At 43.1% G+C, this 26,004-nt stretch overlaps 1 protein-coding gene across 4 annotated transcripts in view; it reads left to right on the top strand.

Annotated features, from left to right (window-relative positions):
- Positions 1-26,004, top strand: part of pcnt (pericentrin) — a 171,847-nt gene that overhangs the window by 42,834 nt on the left and 103,009 nt on the right. For all 4 annotated transcript variants that reach the window (XM_055638192.1, XM_055638193.1, XM_055638191.1 and 1 more), the window contains exons 8-16: positions 1,083-1,259; positions 3,128-3,383; positions 6,375-6,454; positions 9,242-9,413; positions 12,550-12,686; positions 14,558-14,669; positions 19,199-19,466; positions 22,274-22,373; positions 24,912-25,113. In XM_055638192.1, coding sequence (XP_055494167.1) covers positions 1,083-1,259; positions 3,128-3,383; positions 6,375-6,454; positions 9,242-9,413; positions 12,550-12,686; positions 14,558-14,669; positions 19,199-19,466; positions 22,274-22,373; positions 24,912-25,113 — 1,504 coding nt within the window. The remainder of the gene's footprint in view (positions 1-1,082; positions 1,260-3,127; positions 3,384-6,374; positions 6,455-9,241; positions 9,414-12,549; positions 12,687-14,557; positions 14,670-19,198; positions 19,467-22,273; positions 22,374-24,911; positions 25,114-26,004) is intronic.

The following is a 26,004-nucleotide window of genomic DNA, read 5'->3' as shown; positions in this document are numbered from 1 at the left end:
CGCAAGCCGGCAGTCGGAGATTTAAAGTTCTTGCCGCAGCTAGAAGCACCGCAGACTGCAGGGCCGGCAGTCGAAGCTCCCCTCCAGGGATCCCCGGCAAGGGACCCCGCTCCTGATGGTAAGTCCATGCCTCGTCCGCGGTAGAAGTTGGTCGCGGGCCGGCATTTGGAGCTTCTTCTTCCCCCGGGTCCCCCACGAGGGATCCCAGGCTGCGGACACCGCGCCAGCTGGAGCTCTGCAGACCGCGGCTTCAGGCTTCAGGCTGCTGCGGGCCGCTCCACACCGAGAGTCCGCGCTGCGCCCGCCACTGAAGCCCCAGGCGCGTCCCCGGGAAAGGCCGCACCGATCCTTGCTGTTAGGCCACAGGGGAGGCGACATGGAAAAAGTCGCCTCTCCGTGGAGGAGGTGACCGAAGCGGTTTCCCCCTTAACCCCCCACACCACCCCCCCACACAAACACAAAGAAACATCAAAACCATACATTAAAACATACTAAAAAAACAAAAAAAGTAGAAAAAAACAGACACGCTGCTGACGGGGCTTGCAGCGCCCTCACCGACTGGTGATTATGTTATTGTAATCAATGGAAGCTGTGCGAAATCATGGTGAAACCAAAATGTATAAAAATGGCCTTTATTAAAATCTGACAATGTGTAGTTTAACCACATGTGATTTTTGTCTATTACAAATTGTGGAGTATAGAGGCAAATAAATAAATGATGGGTCTTTGTCCCAAACATTATGAAGGGCACTGTATGTAGCTGAGCATAAATCTTTTGCTACAGACTGGATATTGAAGTAACAACAGCCTGTATTTATATCCTCTGAACAGACCCAAGAGCTTCTGAACTAATTAATTTGTTTTTTGAAGTATGATCACTTGTTTGTCAACATGCCTACCATGTTTGCAACTCTAAAAGCAAAGATATTGACCCAGATTTATCTGTTTAGCCTTGGAAAATATTGACCAGTGTGCCAGAAAACTTTCTCTGCAATTGAATATTCTTGCTTTTGTGTCTACAAACCATACCTAAGCAGTGTTTGGAGCTTTCACTTAGAAGCAATTGTTACCATTACTTGTAGGTTCATGAACGGGAACATAATCGAGAGATGAGTACATTGATTAACAAGCACAAGGACGAAGTGGAACAGCAACGTGCAAATCTGACTCAAGAACAGCAATCTCTGTTTGATGATATCCAGATTCGTTTGGACACGGCACATGAAGCAGAGCTATGCCAAGCTCGGCTACAGATACAGGTTAGTTATTATTGGTGAAAGACTGAATACATTATTGAGAATGTGGGCGCTGACCAGATATATTTCCTATGCATTGTTCCCGAAGATGATGGAGCTCGATGAACTGCCGTAGCAAGTGTACACACAATAATTCAGGGTGGTGCAGTGGCGTAGCTGATAGAGCTGCTACCTCACAGTGCCCAGATTCCTGGGTTCGATTCTGACCTTCGGTGCTGTCTGTATGGAATTTGTAAGTTATTCCTGTGACCACTGGGTGGCGCCGCAATGGCCTGCTCGCCAACAGTCTGTCTCGTCCCTTCCTGCTTTTTTTTAGTTTAAGTTAAATGCATGTTTTATTGTTCTTTAGATTATTTATGTGAAGGGGGGGGAGAATTTTTTTTAAATCTCTTACCTCGACGGAAATGTGTTTGTTTTTATTCCATATCGTATCTCGTTTGTGTATTCATAAATTGGGCAGTCGTAACACTGCCACCGACAAGACCCTACGGTCCCTAACCTCTGTCATTAAGTGTGGCTGGCCAGACAAGCACTACAACACTCCTTTGCCAGTCCGAACTTTCTTCCCTGTTCGGGACGAATTAGTGCAACAAGAAGTCTTGTTTTAAAAGGACACAAGGCCGTGGTTCCTGCCTCGCTGCATCACCGGTATTTTGACACTGTCTATGCAGGACACCCAGGTGCTGAAGCCACTGTTTCATGGGCGAAAAGCATGAGTCATAACACGAGCCACTAATCTACATATCCTATCCCTCAGAATGCTCTCTAGTAACTTTCCGACAACAATTGTTAAGCTCACTGGCCTGTACTTACAAAGCTTTTCCCTCATTCATGGTCATCCTAAAATCTAGCCAGTGTTATAATTTGCAACTACTGTTATTTGCCTATTAGCCCTATGATTCGCTTCATTTTTCAGTTAATATCTTAATCTTAACTTTCTTGCTTCTGTTGACAAATCCCTCAAACGCTTTGTCCCTCCTTCTTCCTGATGGTTGCAGATCCAGATCTGTCCTCTTAATTGTGCCTGAATTGACATCTGTGCTTACAAATATAAAATTCTTAAGGTCTGCCTTTCTTTCCTCTAATATCCTGTATCCCTCTCCCTCTTTTTCTTTTAATAAATGGTTTCCCCGGGTTACGAATGCCCAATTTATGGATATACAGGCGAGTTTCCATAAATGTTATTTGATTCAAACGAGAACCAATCTTGGGCGGTGGGGGGGTCGTGATGTTTACATGTAAAAATTAAAGTGCTAGAGGAACTCAGCGGATCAGGAAACATCTTTGGAGGGGATGGATAGATGGCGTTTTGGTTTGTTTTGGAGTCTGACCCACTGAGTTGCTTCAGCACTCTGATGTTGCCTGACCCACTGAGTTGGAGTCCTAGAGTCTTACAGCGTGGAAACAGGCCCTTCGATCCAACTTACCCACACCGACATCCATCTGCACTAGTCTCACCTGCTGCATTTGGCCAATATCCCTCTAAACCTGTCCTATCCATGTATCTGTCTAAATGTTTCTTAAATGTTGCGATCGTACCTGCCGCAACTACCTCCTCTGGCAGCTTGTTCCATACACCTACTACCCTTAGAATGAAAAAGTTACCCCTCGGGTTCCTATTAAATCTTTTCCCCCTCACCTTAAACCAATGTCCTCTGGTTCCTCCAGCACTTTATGTTTTGCTTAAGATTCCAGCATCTGCAGTTCCATGTTTCTGTGTATGTGGATAGTTTTTCAATGCAAAATAATCTTCCAAAGGTTTCGAAGAATGTATTTAACTAAGCATGCGCTGAGGGTTACACACAGGTACTAATATATCCACATTGCCATCTATGATTTCTGTAATCTGAGAAGAACTTTATTTCCAACAGATAGAACACAGTCTGGAACTGGAATCCCTTCGACTGAGTCTAAATAACATGCACAGGGCTCAACTTGAGCTTGTACAGTCCAACTTGCAGCGCGAGAAGGAAGAGTGTCTCGCTGAGCTTCGTGAAGTGCTGAATGATAAACGACGACAGGAGGTGGCAGTGCTGCAGAACAAACAACAAATTGGATTGGAACATGTTAGGGAACAAAACCAGCAGCAAATGGAACAATCTCTAAAGAAGCACCAACAGGAAATTGGTAAAGTATTTTGTTAGATGAAGGCCCTTGATTTCTATATTTTAGGATTACACATTTTGTGTTGGAAAACTTCCTTGAAAATGCCACATTGATATAGATTGCCAATCTGCATTTATGTACAAGGAAAGTAGTTTTAAATTAATGTTAGTTTTTAAAATATTTTCTTAGATAATCTAAATGTTCTTGGATTATGCCTAGGGAAAATATTATCACATCCTTGATTTAAAGGATATGGACAATATTGGCACCATCAAATGGCACTTTGCAGCTTAGTGAAATAGGGCCAAAGAAAATTCTAATTACGTCCTTTTGTTGTTTCCTCTCCATTGTCAAGCCTTCACAAATCATTTTTTATTAAAAAAACACACATATCTCCACCACTTGAAATGTATGTTTGCACAACTTTAACAATTCTAATGATATCATGGGCATCTATCTAACATCTTGGATCAAATTCAGTTCATCTAAAACTACATGTACCTTCTTAAACAATGATAAATCAAATTAATCCACGTAGGAGTCATACAGCATGGAAACAAGCACTTCAGCCCAACTTGTCCCACTGACCAAGGTACCCCATCTACATTAGTCCCACCTGCCGTGATTGGCCCATATTCCTCTAAATCTTTCCTGTCCATGTGCCTGTCCAAATAGCTTTTAAGTGTTCTTAAAGTACCTGCCTCAACTACTTCCTCTGGAAGTTTGTTCCTTGTACTCATGTGGGGAAAAAGTTGTCCCTGAGGTTTCAATTAAATTTTCCCCCTCTCACCTTGAAACTTTGTCCTCTGATTCCTGATTCCCTTTGAGTAGAAGATCATTCACCCTATCTCTTCCCCTCATGATCTTATACACCTCCATAAGAACACCTCTCATCCTCCTGCGCTCCAAGGAAAAGAATCCTACCCACTTTTGTGTCATCGTTAGTTTACAGCATGGAAACGGGCTGTTCCGCCCACCGAGTCTTCGCCGACCTGCACAATAATGGGCCTGTCCTACATAGGCGATTTTTGAAAGACTGTCAGAGTGGAACACAGACACACACAGACATGCACACAGACACAGACACGCGCACAGACACAGACACGCGCACAGACACAGACACAGCACACAGACACAGACACGCACACAGACACAGACACGCACACAGACACACACACGCACACAGACACACGCACACAGACACGCACACAGACACGCACACAGACACACACACACAGACACACACACACACACACACACACACACACACCCGTTATGCAAGCGGGGGGAGCGCTGCTGAGTCAAATCCAGACGGTACAAAGCCAATGTGATACAGACACATCGCGATGAACAGGAAGGTTGGTGCTGTACTTTACATGGTGAAAGCACAGTGTACAGAATACGGGTCGGTTATCCTTGGTTCTGAATACTACTGCTTTTTTTTCAAATGAGCCAATGAAATTCACCGGTCAGCACTGGCTACAACCTACGAGAACCTACGACAGCTTCGACCTCCTGGCAATCCACTACCACTGCACCTACGGCACGAGAATTCTTGCTACTCTCCATGGCGGCCTCATTGTGAGGCCGTGACTAGTTCCCAGAATGTGGGACTTCCTCACGAACATGAAGGCGACTCCCTGGCAACCACCCGCGAACATGTGGCGACCGCATAGTCTCCTGCAGTCGCCTAAGTGGGACAGGTCCATAACGCTACCATACACACACTAGCGACAATTTACAATTATACCATGCCATTTAATCTACAAATTTGCATGTTTTTGGAGTGTGGGAAGAAACTGGAGATCTCAGAGAAAACCCACACAGGTCACGAGGAGAAAGTACAAACTCTGTACAGACAAGCACCCGTAGTCAGGATCGAACCTGGGCCTCTGCCGATGTAATGGCCCTGTTCCACTGTACACGTTCATTCAAGTGCTCTCCCGAGTTTAAAAAAAATGTTTTAACTCGTGGTAAGCACGGAGAATGAACGTAGTAGGTACGTCGGAGCTCGGGGACGTCTCTTAGCTGCTCGTAACGCTAACAGCGGGTACTCGGGAAACGCGGTAAGCTGGGGAAGACCCATGAAGATTTTTCAACATGTTGAAAAATGTCCACGAGAGCCCCGAGTACCGATGAGCGGCCATTACTGTAAATCTCCGAGTTCGAATCAGGGCAAACTCGGGAGAACTCTTTGAATGATCTCGTAAAGTGGAACAGTGCTTTTAGGCAGCAGCTCTACTGCTGCACCACCGTGCCACCTTCTGTAAACTTATTAATCATTCCTTGTACATTCTCATATAAATCATTGATATAAACCGCAGACACAAATGGGCTCAGCACCGATTCCTGAAGGCGCACCACTCGTTACAAGCCTCCAGTCCGAAAAACAACCTTCCACCATCACTCATGCTTCCTTCCATGAAGCTAATTCTCTATCCAGTCAGCTAGCTCTTCCTGGAGTTTGAAATGTTCAAAACCTTTCGGCGAAAGTGGGGTTGACGGTGTCTGTCTTCTCCTGTCGTAGGGGCTGTCGTAGGTTGACGCCAGGTGACGTTGGTTGTTGCCGGGTGCTGACTTCGGTGAATTCCATTGGCGACTACCTATGTCAACCTACGTCAACCGGCGACTGAATTCTTAAGTTGTCGCCGACAGGGTTGTAGCTTGTCGTATCTAGTTGTGGGTGGATGTAAGTTGACCGGCAGTCGTAGGTTGTCGCCTGTGTGGTCGAATGTTGTCGTAGGTGTGGTCTTAGGTGGACGTCCCAAGTCGCGTGGAATTGTGTTGCTGGTTGGCGTAGCTTGTCATAGCTTGACGTCAACTAGGTGGTAGCTTGTCATAGGGGGTGGGTCCAGAGAAACCGGTTTTTCGGTGTCCCGCTCCGACTGACTGTCGTCGGCAGTCGTCTAAAAGTTGCCTAAGTGGGACGGGCCCTTTATGTGTTTGAATTTGTGCCGATTGATAGTAGGTATGCCAGACGAGCATGATCCCATCCTATACTTTTGTTTTCAGAGGATTTAAGGAAGACTTTGGAAGAAGAAATTACACATCTGAAGATCAGAACAGAAGCAGAAAAAGCAGAGAAACTGCAAGTATGCAACTATTTAGATTTTTTTGAGTATGAAGGAACTGCAGATGCTGGTTTAAGGGGGGGGGGGGGGGGGGGGGGGGGGGGTGGAAAGCTGAAAAGAGGAGAGCTGTAAAAGAGTAGGTCAAAGCCTGGCAAGTAATAGATGGATTCAGGTGAGGGGGGAGGTCCGGGTTGGTAGGGAGATGATTCTACAAAGCTCAGAGATGAAAAGACAAAAAGTGTAAGGTAAGGATAGAAGAGTTGGGGATTGTGAAGCCAGAGGAAGGAATGCTGGTGGGGGGGGGATTGGTGCAAGTCTGGGTGGGGCACTGGGAAGAGAGGCGAGGTAATAAGGGGTTGGGTGTGGTTACTTAAAATTGGACAATTCAAAGGTAATGTCTGTGATAAGGTGTTAAAATGCCTTTATGGGGGCAGTTTTCAAAGTATTTATGGGGACAGAGTTATTAATAATAAGATGGTGGGGCATGCCTGTAACGCTAGAGTTATTTGTGTAGGTCAAGAACATAGCAGGAATGGGACGTCAGCGCATGATATTTGTGCCGAACATGATGTCAAGTTAAACGGACCTTATCTGCCAGTACATGATTCCCTGCACTTCCAAGTGCTTTTCTGAAAGCCTCCGGAAACACCACTATGCATGCACCACCACCACTGCCTCCACCACCACCCTCCAAGTCCGCCATAATTCTCTGTGTAAAAAAACTTGTCCAGCACATCTCTATCAAACTTTTCCCCTCTCCTTTTGGCTTTGCCCTCTAGTGTTGGAGATTTTCACCTGGGGGGGGGGGGGGGGGGGGCAGAAAGAGTTGAGTCTTCAATGGTTCATACTGTCTACCCTATCTATGCCTTTCATAATTTTACATACATCTATCAAGTCTCCCCTTAACCTCCGACATTCCAGACAAAAAAAATCCAAATGTATCTATCTAAATGGAAAATTCAGGACAAATTTAAGCTGGTCTGGCTGGATTTGTAGAAAGAGACATAGGTAATATTTCAGAAGAGGTATTCTTCATTAGACCTGAGAAAAACTTAACTAAGTTAGTCTGGGAAACAGTGAAATGTGGGCGAAACCAAGCTGATTTGCCTGATGGTGCGTGACATATGGGAGATGGTATTTTGGTCGTGTCATTTGTGCCTGATGTGATTCTGACATGCCAGTGGACCAGACTTTACACAGAGAAGGAAATGAAAAAGGATAGCAGGTGGAAATGACTCGTGTCTAGACAAGAAGAAAGAAGAAAGAGCATGTTAACTAAAGTTAGAGAATTCAGCGTTGGGTACGAAAGGATGCAACATGCCTAGATGGAAGATGAGATGTTGTGAACCTTGAATGCAGAACATTAGACTGAAAGAAGTGATTCACCTGGAAAGAATGATTGCGTCTCAAAATGGTGGAAGAGAAGAGGTGAAAGGACAAGTTTAGTTTAGAGATACAGGCAATTTGGCCCACTGAGTCCACACCGACCAGCGATCACCCGTGCACTAGTTCTATCCTACGCACTGGCAACCATTTACGGATGCCAATTAATCTACAAACCTGCACATCTTTGGAATGCGGGAGGAAGCCCATGCAGTCACAGGGAGAACGTCTAAATTCTGTACAGACAGAACTTTCAGTCAGGAGCAAGCACGGGACTTTGACTCTGCAAGGCAGCAACTCTACCGCTGCACCCCTGTGCCACCTGGTGTTGCACCCTCTGCTGTTGTATGGGAAAGTGCCATACCATGAGGAGTGGTACGCAGGAATGGAAGAGTGGGCGAGGGATTGGGAATGGAGCAATCCCAATAAATTGATGAAAGGGGAAGGGGGAAAAATATTTCTTGAGTTGTGGAATCGCATTGGAGCTTGTTGAGAAGGATGATAAGTTGAATGTAGAGATTGGGGGCTCGAAAGGTAAGGACCTTCAAGGGAGAATATGGGTGAGAGCAGAGTTGCGGGAAATAAATGAAATATGGTCAAAACTGTGCACAATGACGGGAAAGCCACGGTATAGAAAGCAGGAAGATATTTGGGCAGAAAAATGGTGGGTGGAACTGAATCTGAACATGTGAAATGTTCCATTTGGGAAGTCAAAAACAAGGGCAAGTATACAGTCCTTTAAGAGCATTGATGTACAAAGAGATCTGGTGTCTAAAGTCCATATCTTCTTGAAAATGGTAACGCAAGTGGACAAGATGGTAAAGAAGACATGTGGCAAGGCTGGCCTTTATTTGTTGGGGCAAACTGCATAAAGTTTGGGAAGTTGTGTTGCAGCTGTTAGGCCATAGTTAAAACTTGGGTTAGTCCACATTTGGAATTTTGTGTGCAGTGTGCCTACCATAGAAATGATGTGGAGGCTTTGGAGAAGATGCTGAAGGTGTTCTCCTGGAATTGCCTGAGTTAGAGTGTATTAGTTATAAGGGAAGCTGGACAAGCTTAGATTGTTCTCGGTGGAAGATGAAATACAGATAGGTAAGGTTTCCTCTGTCTACACTCTTCAAAATTCAGGGAAGAAGGAGGAGGTTGTTAAACAATAGATTCATTTTGAAGAATACCCCCAAAATTCAGATTCATTTTGAAGAATACAACCCTATTAATTAGAGACACATTAAAAATGCCTTATTTGAGCCAAAGGTACACCATATTAGTTCTAAAATGTTAATAATATTGCACAAGTTGTTGATGTTCAATTGGTGAGTGCCAAGAAATCATCCTTTAAAATCATTAGAGCAATTTTTCTTTTTTTGTCTGATTTTGGTCTATGTTTTGTACTGATTAATCGCAATTGGCTGTGTATCCCACCAGAGCATGCAAAACGAGTGGGAGGAAAAGATGAAGCAGTGCATTGAGAACCAGAAGCAGACAATCTCCACAGAACATCAAATTGAGTTGGAAGAATGGATTAAAAATGTGGAGACACTTCAAAATGAACTTGAAGCTGTGCATAAAGAAGTGGCATGCCAAAAGTTTGAGAAAAGTAAGAATAAGTTAACAGATCATTTAAATGTTTCAGCAGTGGAACCAACTTTACTTTTGAAAAGCAGTCCAATTTGTGCTTAGTGTTAAAGAGGGAACTGCAGATGCTGGAGAATCGAAGGTTACACAGAAAAGCTGGAGAAACTCAGCGGGTGCAGCAGCATCTATGCATAGATGCTGCTGCACCCGCTGAGTTTCTCCAGCTTTTCTGTGTAACCTCCAATTTGTGCTTACTCTGTTTCCATGCTTCTGCAAAATTCTCCTCAGACTACTGCGTCAGGGAGAATGGGTCCATGTAACAAGCGTAATATTAATAACTCACCCTGGAGCTATTCAAATATATTTCTTCTATATCCTTTCCAAAGCCTATGTCTCTTTTGAAAGTGACGTGTCCAGTATTTGTCGAGATTTCAGTTAAAACTGAACTATTATTTATGATTTTAGCTAACTTCATGGCTTTAGTGAATATCTCCAGCATGGAAACAAGCATTTTGACATACCTTATCCCATCCAAACATTTCACTTAAACCAAACTAAGCTAATCTTGTACAAATCCCATTTGCCAATAAATAACAAATATAGTGCAATAAGAATAATAGTCTGTTGCTGTTCAGAGCTTATTTGTTGTCGTGTTTCATAGCCTGATGGCTGTAGGGATGACAGTCTTCTTATTGTCCAAGTGGTTCAATGCGGAGTGGAGAGCCAATGAGATCGCATCCTCCGTTGACCTGTTATGGCGGTAGGCGAACTGCAGTGGGTCGAGGTTCTTGTCGAGGTAGTAGTTGATATGCACCATAGAGTCCAGTGAGATAAGTGTGGAGAATATTAATATGCAAGAGCAGTTTGAGATTAATGAGAAGGAGGCGTTGAGGCTCTTGGAGAACATTAAGGTGGATAAAATGCAGAACACCTCGGTATTTATCCCAGGTTATTGAGAGAGGCAAGGGAGGAGATTGTGGGAGCCTTGATGAAGATCTTTGCGTGTTCTCTAGCCACAGGCATGGCCCTGGAGGACTGAAGAAGAGCTAATTTTGCTCCTTTATTTAAGAAGGGAAGTAGAGAGAATCCAGGATATAGTAAGCCAGTGGGCCTTACACAGTGATATGGAAACTATTGGAGAGGATTCTTAGGGTAGAATTTACTCCCATTTGGAAGAGGGTGGATTTATTAGGGACAGCCAGCATGGTTTTGTACATGATAGGTCATGTCTCACCAACTGGATTGAGTTTTTTTTGAGGTGGTGATGAATGTGATTGATGAGGGTAAGGTGATGGGTGTTGTCTGCATGGATTTTAGTAAGACATTTGATAAAGTCCCCATGGTCGGCTGATCCAGATGATTAAGATGCACGGGAATAACAGTGATTTTGTCGTGTGGATTCAGAACTGGCTTATTGATAGATGAAATAGAAACAGAACTGGCTTACTGACAGCAGGATATAGATCAGCTATAGAAATGATCGGAGAAATGGCAGATGGAGTTTAATCCAAACAAATGTAAGTTGTTGCAAATTGGGAGATCAAATGTAGGGAGTGGATGGGAGGAGGGGGATATAGAATTCATGGCATGACCCTGAACAGCATTGATGTACAGAGGAATCTTGGAAGTCGAAGTCCATAACTCCCTGGAAGTGGTAACATAAGTGGATGGAGTGATAAAGAAAGCATATATCTTGCTTTCGTTGGTTGGGGCATTGAGTGTAAGAGTCAGGAAGTCATGGTGCAGCTATATAGGACTTTGGTTCGACTGCAGAAATGGTCGCCTGTTGATGCTTTGGAGAGGGTGCAGAGGAGGTTTACTAGAATGATGCTTGGATTTAAGGGGTGTTAGCTGAAGGGAGAGATTGGACAGATTTATATTGTTTTCTCGGCAATGCTGGATGTTGTGGGGAGCCCTGATAGAAGTATATCAGATTATAAGAGTGATAGATAGGATAAAGTCAGAACGTTTTCCTGGGATAGAAAAATCAAATACTGGAGGGCATAGTTTTAAAAAGAAAGGGGCAAAGTTTAAAGAAGATGTGCTGGAGAATATTTTTATAAAGAGGGTGGTGAGTGCCTGCATTCCAGGTTGAGGCAGATACTACAGTGGCATTTAAGAGACTTTTGGATTGGCATATGGTTTTGCAGGGAATGGAGGAAATGGATTATGTGTAGGAAGAGGAGATTAGTTTAAGTCATTACCTTTGTGACAGTGTTCCAATCTTGTTCTCACCAACCACTCATCTCTTTGCTGCATTTTTCTTGAAACCACAGATAATGCAGCACTTATCCCTTCGCCTCTTCCCTTCCCATCAACCAGAAGTGCACCGTTTTTTTTCAGTTGAAGTAGTGATTCATTTACACTTATTCCAATCTAGAGTACTGCATTTAGTGTTCATGATGTGGTCTTCTCTGCATTGGAGAAATGAAACGTAGATTGGATGACAGCTTTATGGAGCCATTGCATTTGTCTGCTGGGACAGCCCAGAGCTTCCTGTTACCTACCACTTTAATTTCCAACTCGGGCTACAAGCTGTCGATCTGTGGCCTTGTATACCGTTACAATAATGCTCAGTGCAAGCGTTAGGAACAGTGCCTCTTTTTCCATCTGGAAACATTACAGCATTTTAGACTTGATGCTGAATTCTCCAACCAGGTAACTTGATTTCTGCCTGTACCAGATGTCCATCTAACATTGGCTCAGCTTGGTTATAGTTTTTTTCTACTTTTTTCCCCTCTGAAGTGAAAGACATGCACAGCCCGACCTGTTTTTATGCTCTACATTTTGCAGATTTTGTGTTCTTTTATCTATGTTCTCACACTCTAACTGCTCCCATTTATTTGTTGATAGATTACTGTGTTAATAGCTTATCCCCATGGTCATCCCAGTTTTACCCGATCAAAGAAACCCTCCTTCTCCTTCCCTGCAGCTTAACCTGCTTCTTTTGGGTCCTTCCCAGTTCTGACAAAAGATCTTGAACTTGAAACGTTATCCTTTTCATTTCCCACAAATGTTGCTCGACCTGCTGGTGTTTCTAGCACTTGCTATTTTTATTACCTTTGAGAAACTCTTATTGTACTATTTTGTTTATTTTCTCAGTAACTTGGAAATGAGTAAAATTGTAACAGAGATAAACTTTCAATGATCTCTTGCAGATGAGTATCAGAATTTGGAGAGTCTTTGCCAGATGAGCTTAACAAAACTTCAAGAACAATTTCAACATGAATACGAACGGAAACAGGAGGAATTGAAAAGAGAATTTGAGGAGAGGGAACAAGAGCATCGTGCAGAGGTGAGTGGAACTAATTGCTTTTAATTGGAAACTTATTTTAACTCTCATCAAGATTATTTTGAAAACTCTTATTCAATGTATCGTAGAAATATTACAAGATGAATTCTTCCCTCCTGAGTTCTCTTCTCCCACAATAATACATTTAATGCCGACCTGCTAGTTTCTCCAGAATGCTTGTTTTTTTGTTTTTAGACTTCCATTATCTGCAATACTTTACTTTTGGATCATTGTTTTTATTCTTCTGCACCATGCTAACATAATATCTGAGCAATTTTATCTGGAATCGTATTGGTTTATTTCTGTTATGTGTGCCAAGATAGAAACATAGAAACATAGAAATTAGGTGCAGGAGTAGGCCATTCGGCCCTTCGAGCCTGCACCGCCATTCAATATGATCATGGCTGATCATCCAACTCAGTATCCCGTACCTGCCTTCTCTCCATACCCCCTGATCCCCTTAGCCACAAGGGCCAAATCTAACTCCCTCTTAAATATAGCCAATGAACTGGCCTCAACTACCCTCTGTGGCAGTGAGTTCCAGAGATTCACCACTCTCTGCGTGAAAAAAGTTCTTCTCATCTCGGTTTTAAAGGATTTCCCCTTTATCCTTAAGCTGTGACCCCTTGTCCTGGACTTCCCTAACATCGGGAACAATCTTCCTGCATCTAGCCTGTCCAACCCCTTAAGGGATGAAATATTGTTTTGTGTACTATTCAGGCAAATCATACCTGAGTAGATCAAGGTAGTACAAAAGAGAAATTGTAGAGTGCAGAATATAGTGGTACAGCTATAGAGAGTGCAGTTTAAAACCAGTGCAAAGGCCAGAACGAGTTGCATTGGAAGATCTGGAATATGCCTTTAGCTATAAGATGTCCACTCAAGGGTTCTTGCTTTCAAGCTTTTGTATCTGATAGTAAAGGGGAGAAGAGAATATGACCGAGCTGTGAGTGTCCTTGAATATGTTGGTTGCTTTCCTGAGGTAATGGAGTTGATGTGGGGGAGGTTGGCTTGCGGGGCTAACAGCTTTGTTCACAACCTCTGCAATTTCTTGTGGACTGAGGCAGAACAATTGCCATATTAATCTATGATGCATCCAGTCACTGGAGACAGTCCGAATTAGTCTTTTGAAGAAATAGAGGTGTTGATGTGCTTTCTTTGCAGCAGTGTCAATATGCTTGGAACAAGGTATTTACACCTAGGAACTTGAAGACCTATCTCGTTACATTATTATTGCGGTGACTGCCGTAAAAACTAACCCCCCCCCCCCCCCCCCACTGCTTCCTAAAGTCGATGACTTGCTCCTCCATTTTGCTAACATTGAGGTAGAGGTTGTTGGCTTGACACAATGCTATTGAGCTTTATTTTGCCTTCCTATATTCCATCTTTTCATTGTCTGGGATCTGGCAGACCACGGCACTAACCATGAGTTTTCAGCGATGGGAGAGTCAAGAGTGTTTTATTGTCACGTGTCCCAAAACAAAACAATGAAAGTCCCAAGTGCAACCCAGGCAGCTTGTAGTTCGGCGTTTAGTTGGTGTTCGTAGTGTTCAAAAGCCTGATAATTGTTGGGAAGAAGTTGTTCAGTTGAAATCAAACCCTGGACTTTTACACAAACTTTGGGCACCTCATTTCCTTTGGAGATTACATGGATCTCTCTAATGGGACACTTTTGCTGAGGTCTCCAAATTAAATGATACTGGTCATTATTCTGTTTTGCTGTTTGTATCCACTATGTATCCACTATGTTTTGGACTATTCCAGCCATTGGGGAACCTCAAATTTAAAATCGTTATTTGACATTGTTAATTTTTCTAGTATGATATCCTCTATCCTCTCAGTAGTCCTTATTCTAACAGTCTGTTATTCCACAGATGGTGAAATTGCAGGCAACCTATGATGAATTTAAATTGCGTTCGGAGCAAGAGCTTGAACACCTGTGGTCACAGCTTGAGAATACGAAGTCCCATCGTGAAGAGCTAAGTGGTAAATCTTTCACATATGCTTCCATTTCAGGGAGAGATCTGCAACATTTTTTTAATGTTTTATATTTATGTATTTAAAAAATTGTCAAACCATGAAAATGCAATTAGATTGATTATGAATATGCTTGTCACATGCTGTGCTGTACAGTAATAAGGCAGACGGAAATAAGGCAAAAATAAGAATTGGCTGTGATATCTTAACTGACAAGGCTTAATATTGTTTTTAATCCTAAAAGAAAAAGTATTTTTCATCTATTGTTTCATATTGAATGCCTTCACGTTTAGTGATCCATACGTTTTACCCATACTAGAGAACAGTACTATCTGCTGTTTAAGGGGGAAGGTATCATAAAAATAGGACCTACCTATAAATGCACACTCTCAAATGCTGCAATGTCAGATTGTTAGCTCTTTAAAAACTCCCCGCTTTGTGCGGCATTCAATAAGCCTCTGCAACATGCATTCTCAGGACTTCATCTTTGCCAGTGGCTCTAAATCTTGCCAAGCTTTATCCAAATATCACTGTGTCGCTACCTTCCAGAAGATGCCAGAAAGTTAGCTAATTGCTACTTATTTGGAACCATTATTAATGAGTAAAAATGCAGATTTCCCAGAGATGATTGCATCTCATTTCATGAAATATGTTATCTTCACATGTTAGTGCCCCAACAAAATTTAAGTTGTGCCTTTCAGGACAGGTGAAAAGAGTAAAATTTGGACATTTTAACACTTGGCGGTGGGGGGGGGGGGGGGACACAGAATGGAGTCCATTATTGTCCATTGTTCGTTATTACCGAGTAAGGCGTTCGCTCCAACCAGCTTGCGGTCACTCCGTGAAACAACGAGTTGTATTCAAATAAAAAGTTATTTTTAACAGCTAAAATTTTATTTTTGTTACTGCTAGCCACAAATACTAAAGACTGCTTGTTACCCCCTTGTTTAATGTAGGAATAAGGGGGTAATCCTTAAGGATCTCTTAAGGATAAGGGGGAAATCCTTTAAAACCGAGATGAGAAGAACTTTTTTCACACAGAGAGTGGTGAATCTCTGGAACTCTCTGCCACAGAGGGTAGTTGAGGCCAGTTCATTGGCTATATTTAAGAGGGAGTTAGATATGGCCCTTGTGGCTAAGGGGATCAGGGGGTATGGATAGAAGGCAGGTACGGGATACTGAGTTGGATGATCAGCCATGATCATATTGAATGGCGGTGCAGGCTCGAAGGGCCGAATGGCCTACTCCTGCACCTAATTTCTATGTTTCTATGTAATAAGGGATTGAGTCACATACTTAAGAAGTGAAAAGGGCAGCAAAAATTGGCTGATGAGATTAAGGAGAATTCAAAGACATTTTATATGTATATTAAGGGGGAAACGGTAACTAGAGAGAATAGTGCCCCTCAAAAAAGAGTAGTCATCTATGGGTGGGGATGCATGAGATGGGCAAGATCCTCAACTAATACTTCTGCTCTGCCTTTGCCTTGAAGAAAGGCAAAAAGACTAGGGATCAAGAAAGTTAATGGAGATTTCTTGAAGACGGTCTGTATTGCAGTCGAGGAGGTGCTGTAGGTTCTCTGATGTATGAAGGTAAATATATCGAAGGACTCATGGAAAACTAGAGAAGAGATTGCATGAGTCCTAACCAAAATATACATGCATTTAGAAAGATGGGGTTGATTAGGGATAGTTACGTGTTTGGTTTTGTGTTTCACAAATTTGATAAAATTATGATAAAATTGAAAAAAATAACTAAGGTTGACAAGGGCAAGACAGTAGATAGAGTCTAGTTGCACTTCAAATCTGATAAGATTCCGCATGCCCTGGGAGGTTAAATTGCAATTCTGGGATCCAGAATTAGTTTTATGATCGGAGGCAGAATGTGGTGACGGAATGTTGAGTTTTGGACTGGAGGCCTGTGGCTATTGTTGTGCCTCATGGACTGGGCCCATTGCTGTATATCATCAATATCAACTATTAAAATGAGAATGTACAAGGCATGATTAGTAAATTTTCAGATGCCACTTAAGTAGGTGGTATCATACAGTGAAGATGGTTAGCAGTAATTACATCGGAATCTTGATCGGAATCTGGGCATGTGGGCTGAGGAGTTGCTAATGGACTTGAGACTCGGATAAGTGTGAGGTGTGTTTTGGGAAGTCAAACTAGGGCAAGATTCTCACATCAAGGGCCCCGAGGAGTATTGTAGAAGAGAAGGATCTCGGAGAACAGATACATAACCATATAACAATTGCAGCATGGAAACAGGCCATCTCGGCCCTTCTAGTCTGTGCCGAAAACGTATTCTCCCCTAGTCCCATCTACCTGCACTTAGACCATAACCCTCCATTCCTTTCCCGTCCATATACCCATCCAATTTATTTTTAAATGATAAAATCGAACCTGCCTCCACCACTTCCATTGGAAGCTCATACCACACCGCTACCACTCTCTGAGTAAAGACGTTCCGCCTCATGTTACGCCTAAACTTCTGTCCCTTAATTCTCAAGTCATGTCCTCGTGTTTGAATCTTCCCTACTCTCAACGGAAAAAGCTTATCCACGTCAACTCTGTCTATCCCTTTCATCATTTTAAAGACCTCTATCAAGTCACCCTTAATCTTCTGTGCTCCAAAGAATAAAGACCTAACTTGTTCAACCTATCTCTGTAACTTAGTTGCTGAGACCCAGGCAACATTCTAGTAAATCTCCTCTGTACTCTCTATTTTGTTGACATCTTTCCTATAATTTGGCGACCAAAATTGTACACCATACTCCAGAATTGGTCACACCAATGCCTTGTACAATTTTAACATTACATCCCAACTTCTATACGCAATGCTCTGATTTATAAAGGCCAGCACACCAAAAGTTTTCTTTACCACCCTATCTACATGAGATTCCACCTTCAGGGAACTATGTACAGTTATTCCTAGATCCCTCTGTTTAACTGCATTCCTCAATTCCCTACCATTTACCATGAACGTCCTATTTTGATTGCCAAGATGTAGCACCTCACACTTATTAGCATTAAACTCCATCTGCCATCTTTCAGCCCACTCTTCCAAATGGCCTAAAGCTCTCTGTAGACCTTGAAAATCTACTTAATTATCCACAACACCACCTATCTTAGTATCATGTGCATACTTACTAATCCAATTTACCACACCATCATCCAGATCATTGATGTATATGACAAACAACAGTGGACCCAACACAGATCCCTGAGGCACCCCACTAGTCACCGGCCTCCAACCTGACAAACAGCCATCCACCATTACTCTCTGGCATCTCCCATTCAGCCACTGTTGAATTCATCTTGCTATTCCACCATTGATACCCAACAATTGAACCTTCTTAACCAACCTTCCATGTGGAACCTTGTCAAAGGCCTTACTGAAGTCCACATAGATAACATCCAACGCTTTACCCTGCCGGACGCTTCCACTCCCCCCCCCCCCCCCCCCCCCTCCCCCTCCGGCCCCCGTCTGAAGCTGTCCCCCTCCCCCGGCTGCTGGACACTATCTCCCCCCCCCCCCAACTGACATCCTCCTTCCTGACGGCAGGCCATTGCAGTGATAGGCAGGGGCAGGCCACAACAGGAGTAGGCAGCAGCAGCGGTAGGCCACGACAGCGCTCCCCCAGCCCCCGACCGACAGGCCCCTCCTGAAGCCGTCCCCATCCCCCGGCTGCAGGACGCTCCCCCCACCGGCCCCGACAACCCCCGCCTGAAGCCGTCCCCCTCCCCTGGCTGAAGAACGCAACCAGAGACGCAACAAGGAAGAATGACTGAAAAAATCTCATCTTTAATGTTTAAATTGTTGTTATATTTTAAGTTATTCACATTTTAAGCAATCACAAATCCCTTTTCCACCTGCCGTGCCCGTCAGCTGCGCCTGCGCTGTAATACCTGCATGTTCTACGTCACAATGGGAACCCAATGGGCGGGAATGGCTGCGCCGCTGAAGTGCCGCTGTGAGTGGATGGGGGGGGGGGGGGGGGGAGATTGAAGGGGGATGGAGTGAGTGTGCGTGAGGGGGGGGGGGGGGAGGGCAAAGGGAAGATTGTGGGTGGGGGTTGAGGGGAGGAGGGGGAATCAGGGGTGTCACACTGGGAACCCGTCAGCCACGCCTGCGCAGTTGGGGGCTATGCGTGAGTGGTGGAATATTGCGTTGGGGGACCAGGCCTCCCGTGTGACAATGGGTCCCACTTAGTCTAGTGCTTAATATAAGACTGCCTTCTTAGCTGCACACTTTTTATCAAGTGTGACAATATAATGAATTGGTGATTGGATGTATTTGCATGCTAATTGGCAACATTTTGAGCTTGTATTTTACACATTAATCCGTATATTTTGAAAATAAATTTGATGCTGTTATTTGGAAAAGCCGAGAAGCTCCATTGCAGTGATGGGGCCTGTCGCATGGATTTGGGTTGTAACAGTATTTTGAGCAATTGGTGCAGGTCATTACTCGTATCCATCGAGTATTTATTACAAATGGACAATTGAGCATGTACGTCTTTTAACTCCTCTTAGAGTTTAAAGAACATTTGCTGGCTTGTACATCTCGTGTGGAAGACGTGAAACTGATGAAGCAGGAATTTGCTGAACAGATGGAGCAAATACAGAAGCAGCATGTTTGTGAGCTGGAACAGTTAAATAAATATTTTGAAGAGAAACTGAAAGAGATAAAAGAGAAAAACGATGAGGAAGTTACACAGCTAGAACAACGCTTGCAGGAAGACACACGACCGTCTCTTGGCCTTGAATCTGATTCGAGTCTAAATCGAACTGCAGAGCCAAGGTAGGATAACAGTTTTATGTTTCTATGTTATGCTGCACCTAACTTGAAGTACAGTGCCCTCCATAATGTTTGGGACAAAGACCCATCATTTATTTATTTGCCTCTGTACTCCGCAATTTGAGATTTGTAATTAAAAAAAAAATCACATGTGGTTAACGTGCACATTGTCAGATTTTAATAAAGGCTATTTTTATACATTTTGGTTTCACCATGTAGAAATTACAGCAGCTGCTCTGCCAGGCCTGTATTGCAGCCATCTTTAGCTTATGCTTGTTTTGGTGGCTAGTCCACTTCAGTTTTCTCTTCAGCATATAAAAGGCATGCCCAATTGGGTTCAGATCGGGTGATTGATGGCCACTCAAGAATTTACAATTTTTTAGCTTTGAAAAACTCCTTTGTTGCTTTCGCAGTATGTTTGCGATCGTTGTCTTGCTGCAGAATGAACCGCCAGCCAATGAGTTTTTGAGGTATTTGTTTGAACTTGAGCAGATAAGATGTGTCTAATCACTTCAGAATTCATTGTGCTACTACTATCAGCAGTTGTATGATCAATGAAGATAGGTGAGCCAGTACCTTCAGCAGTCATACATGCCCAGGTCCATGCCCAGGTCATAATACCCCCCACTACCGTGTTTCACAGATAACGTGGTTTACTGTGGATCGTGGGCAGTTCCTTCCCACCTCCATACTTTGCTCTTGCCATCACTCTGATATAAGTTCATCTTTGTCTCACCTGTCCACAAGACCTTTTTTCCAGAACTGTGATTGCTCTTTTAAGCAATTCTTGACAAACTAACCTGGCCATCCTATTTTTGCAGGTAACCAGTGGTTTTCATCTTGCAGTGTAGCCTCTGTATTTCTGTTCATGAAGTTTTTTGCGGGCAGTGGTCATTGACAAATCCACACCTGACTGAAGAGTGTTACTGATCTGTCGGACAGGTGTTTGGGGATTTTTCTTTATTATTGAGAGAATTCATTTGTCATCAGCTGTGGAGGTCTTCCTTGGCCTACCAGTTTCTTTGCATTTAGTAAGCTCACCAGTGCTCTCTTTCTTCTTAATGATGTTCCAAACAGTTGATTTTGGTAAGCCTAAGGTTTGTTGATGTCTCTAACAGTTTTATTTTTATTTCTCAGTCACAAAATGGCTTCTTTGACTTTCATTGGTACAACTTTGGTCCGCATGTTGATAAACAGCAATAAATGTTTCCAAAGGCGATGGAAAGGGTGAAGGAAAGACTAGGTGCTGAGAGCTCCCTTATACCTGCATTAAGGAGGCAATTAAACACACCTGAGCTATTACAAACACCTGTGAAGCCATGTGTCCCAAACATTATGGTGCCTGAAATGGGGGGACTATGCTTCAACACTGCTGTAATATCTACATGGTGAAACCAAAATGTATAAAAATGGCTTTTATTAAAATCTGACAGTGCACTTCAACCACGTGCGATTTTTTTTTTTTTCTCTATTATAAATCTCAAATTGTGGAGTACAGAGGCAATTAAATAAAGGATGTGTCTTTGTCCCAAACATTATGGAGGGCACTAAGTATTTCCTGCATTTCTTTGTGTTTAAGATATAGAGGTGGTTTTGGGAGGTCTTTGAAGTTTTTAATTATTTTGGGGATATGGTTCGAGCTGGAGTTTGAGGATTTGGGCCCAGAGATGATGAAGGGCAGTGAGCTATTTCAAGACAGGATGATGTCCGTTTTGGACAATATCCTGCAGTTGGTTGCATTCCCATTTACCTGCTCCATTTATCCTTTATATCAAAGTCATAGCCCTTGGAAGTACTGTCAGACTTAGCCTCAGCAAGTAGCCGCAGTGTATTTTGTTCTTGGCATACACTGCAGATGCAGTGCATCAGTTGTAATGCCATCAGTTACGCTGCTTTATCCTGTGTATCATAAAGTTATACTGCACCAATACTTCAGATCTTTGAATTTCATTTTAGCTTTTGAAATCAAATTAATTGAAAAGGAGATATCGTTGTGCTGCCACAATGGATTTGAAGCACCAATCTTTAACATTCTATTTTCAGGGATTTGAATTTGTTGCACCTACTGGTGATTATGTGCAGCTCTGCAGCTAGCCCAGTGGCACTATGCACATTAATGTTTAGGAGCTCAGTGGGTCAGGCAGCATCTGTGGAGGGGATGGACAGATGGCATTTTGGATCGCCTGTCCATTCCCTCCACAAATGCTGACTGAGCCGTTGAGTTCAGCCCATGCGCTTTGTCTCTTGCACAAGGTAATTAACATAGAGCCAATGATCAAGTCGAGTCCAGTCAAGTCAAGTTTATTTGTCACATACACATACGAGATGTGCAGTGAAATTAAAGTGGCAATGCTCGCGGACTTTTGTGCAAAAGACAAACAACAAAACAACCAAACAAATTATATAATTTGCATTCAAGAGAGAGTTATATTTAGCTCGGGGCTAACGGAATCAAAAGATATGGGGAGAAAGCAGGAACGGGGTACTGATTCTGGATGATCATAGTCAAGTCAAGAGTTTATTGTCATGTGTCCCAGATAGGACAATGAAATTCTTGCTTGAAATTATTGGATGGCGGTAATGGCCGACTCCAGCACCTACTTTCTATGTTTCTAAGATTCCCGGATCTGCAGGTCTTTGTGCTCCATTGTTTAAAGTTAATTGTTTAATTTGCTTAAGCTTTATATTGTTGTGTTTAATACTTGGTGGAAGACCTTGAGGAATACGAATCTTAACATTACACTTCTACCATACGTAGGAAGATGTTGTACTTATTGGAATGTGAAATGCATTTTTTTTTATTCTTTCAGTTTGGCTTTGTTGTCGTTTACGGACCTCACAGAGAAAAATTACTTTCAGCATAGGATTCAGATTGTGGAAGAATTGGCACATAAATTAGAGCAATACAAGGTAATCTAAAATAGTCCAAGGTGATTGTAATATTTCCAGGATGAAATATTTTGATATTCTTTTTCTGGATAACTATTACTTTGTGATAACTCTATTTTAAGCTGAACAGCAGAACTTGATAGATCAACAAGATCTAAAGTTTACTACATGATTTTCATTTAACCTGCATTAATTTATGTTGGCGCAGAGTGCTTCCCTCTGACAATGGGCATTCTTTGAGGAAGTGTTTGGACAGCCCTTGCTTTCTCTCTCTCGCCATCCCCTCCCCCTTTCCAGTTCTCCCACCAGTTTTGCTGTCTCCAACTACATTCGATCTCTGTCCCACCCACTCCCCTGACATTAGTCTGAAGAAGGGTCTTGACCCGAAACGTCACCCATTCCTTCTCTCCAGAGATGCTGCCTGTTCCACTGAGTTACTCCAGCATTTTGTTTCTACCGTCCGAACTTTAGTGCTCAGCCCCATTTCTTGTACTCAGTGGAAGTTTCAATGGGTTTTGCAAATTGATGTCATTCTCTGTGGGAAGGAGTCCTCACCACCCAGTGATGACCCCTTCTACTGTCTCCACCGGTCCCCCTCCTCTTGGACTACCCCGGCCAGCCTTCTACCCTCTTTAGACCTTTTTATTTCTAACTGCCGCCGTGACATCAATCGTCTCATCTTTTCCACTCCCCTTATCTACTCGAACCTCTCCCCCTCTGAACATACAGCCCTCCGCTCCCAATGAAGCAACCCCGGCATTATCATCAAACCCGCCGATAAGGGAGGTGCTGTGGAAGTCTGGCGATCTGACCTCTGATCTGGGGCCAGGTGCCAGCCGTCAGACATACCCTACTTACTCTTGGACCATGACCTTTCTAACTTCTAGTAACCCTTGCTTCCCCTCTCTCCATCCCTCCCCCATCTAAGTTCTCTGATGAGTTTGACTGCCCTCTTAATTACATTTAGTCATTGCGTACCTCGTTGTCACCTTCCTTCAGCTAACAATGATCTAGTCTACATTTTCCTTGAACCTCATCCCCTTTGCTCTCTCGTTGTCACACCTTACTCTTCCATATCTCTGTGCCTTCCTCTTGGCCAGACATATCACCCATTCCTATCCAGAGATACTGCCTGTCCCGCTGAGTTATTTCAGCATTTTGTGTCTATTTTTGATGTCTTTGGACCTAAATGCAAAGTAGTCTCCATGCTTTTAAGAAATAGTTATTTTAGCAATGTTTTTCAGATGACAACCGTTATTTGGCCTCTTATTGTGATCACCATTCTTAAAGTTGATATGATTGAAAAGTCTGAAGCATGCATACTAAGCAACTAAGCTTTTCAAATACATGCGTTCCAGCAGGTGTCATTCAGACATAGCTTTTTCTTCTTCTTCTTGCGTATGCTGTGCGCAGCCTAAAGTTGTAGGACAACTTGTTCTGTTTGATCTTCTGTTTGTCCACGCCAGGTTGATTACATTCGTCGAAACAGGGTGGGCCACGTAAAGGTTGCAATTTCCCACCCCAGACATAGCTGAAAATGGCATTCTTAATATGTTAGTCAACCGTGACTCAGTCATGGTGTAGCTTTATATGGCTTTGGTTAGGCTGGATTTGGAATATAGTGTGCAGTTCTGGTCTTCCCAGGAAGACATGGAGGCTTTGGAAAGATAGCAAAGGAGGTTTACCAGAATTATGCCTAGATTAGAAGGTATTAGCTACAGGGAGAGGTTGGACAGACTTGGATTGTTTTTTCTGGAACGCCGGATGTTGCAGGAAGGCGTGATCGACGTTTATACCATTATGAGAAGCATAGATAGGGTAGGCAAACAGAACCTTCTTCCCAGGATGGAAAAATCAAATACTAGAGGGCATAGCTTTAAGGTGAGAGTGGCAAAGTTGAAAGGAGATGTATTGTGGCAAGTTTTTTTGCACTGAGAGTGGTGGGTGCCTCGAATGCGCTGCCAGGGGTGTGGTACAATAATGGCATTTAAGGATAGGCATATGGATATGCAGTGAATGGAGGTATAGGGATAATGTGTAGTTAGTTAAGAGTTGATCTTTGTAACATGCCATTGTGGGCTAAAGGGCCTGTTCTTGTGCTGTACGGTTCTATGTTTTATGTCTTCATATCCAAGGAGGTTTCTTCTATTGATTCTTGAGATGAGGATTTTGTCCTGTTAGATTTCTCAGAATTGGGTTCTGGATTTCAGAAGCAAGGCAGGTAATCTCATGGTGACACAAGGTTCTGAGTGGACTTAGCAGGAGAGATACAGAGTGAATGATCCTTCTGTTGTTGCTATTAGGGAATGTAGTCACAGACAAAGGGATAAGCCACTTAAGGCCAGCATGAAATAGGATTTCTTCATTGTTGTGAATCCTAGTGGGCCGTGGACACTGAATCATTAAGTGCGTTCAAGGCGAAACTTGATTTTTGGGTACTTGGGGAATCTATTGTCCTCCGTATCCATGAAAAAAAATGCCTGGTTAAGAAGAGACTATGACTCGCAGCCTGTTATGATGACTCAATTAGCTTGCAATTGTGGTTCTGCTTTTCTTCAGGAAGAAATAAAAATACTTCAGCTGCAGCTGGAGGAGAAAGGCAAGCAGGAGATGGCAGCCTCTTTGATGCATAAAGAGAAGATGGCGATGATTGAAAAAGAGCTGTCAGAGAGATATATGGCAGAGTCTGGAAAGATGAAGATGAAACACTCCCAAGAGTTAGAACAGTTACAAGATCAACTTTCTGAGGAACATCTTAAAGGTAAAAAGCCCTTAAAACAAAAACAACTTGGCCATGAAGACTGATTCCTGATTCTCCCTGGTCTTGATGGTAACTATTGTGTAGCATCCACTGAAAGCATTTTAATAACTTGAGTTTGAAGTTGTGTGCACCATTATTGGATTACTCAAATACTAGAGTGCATAGGTTTAAGGTGAGAGGAGCAAAATTTAAAGGAGATGAACGGGAATTTTTTTTACACAGAGGGCGGTGAGTGCCTGGAATGCGCTGACAGGGGTATTAGTTGATTCATTGATGATTCAGTGAGTCAATTATACTTTATTGTCACATGTACCTCAGTACTGTGAAATGCTTTATTTCGCATACAACCCGGTAGAAACATGTGGCAGACCTCACCTAGGCAATACACAAATGTCGCCATGTTTTGGCGCCGACAGAGTAACAAAAGTTCACCGAACCATTCAATCAACTGTCTGCTGCTGCTGCAAGTGGCAGCATCCCCCCACCCCCCCGCCCCCGACAGCCACCCTCGTTCTCCGATGGTCCCCTCGCCGGGAACATGCTGCTCATCGGGATCACTGTTGAAGCAGATACATTAATGTGTGTAAAATACTTTTGGATAGATTTGTGGACACGCAGTGAATTAAGGGATATGGGTTATATGCAGGATATGGCATACGATAAGTGATGGTCTTGGCATCATGTTCGGCACGGTCATTGTGGGTCAAAGGGCCTGTTCTTGTGCTGTGCTGTTCTATATATTTCTATTGCATGACTTTTTGAAAATTAGAAAACCACAGATGCTGCAGTCTTGAAATAAAAACAGTCCTGAAAATGCTCATCGTTAGACAGTATCTGTGGAGACGATTGATTAATAATAATAATAATAATAATAATATATTTTATTGTCAT

The sequence above is a fragment of the Leucoraja erinacea genome, chromosome 7 (assembly GCF_028641065.1).
Source record: "Leucoraja erinacea ecotype New England chromosome 7, Leri_hhj_1, whole genome shotgun sequence".
Classification (NCBI taxonomy): domain Eukaryota; kingdom Metazoa; phylum Chordata; class Chondrichthyes; order Rajiformes; family Rajidae; genus Leucoraja; species Leucoraja erinaceus.
This window is presented reverse-complemented; position numbering and strand designations above follow the sequence as displayed.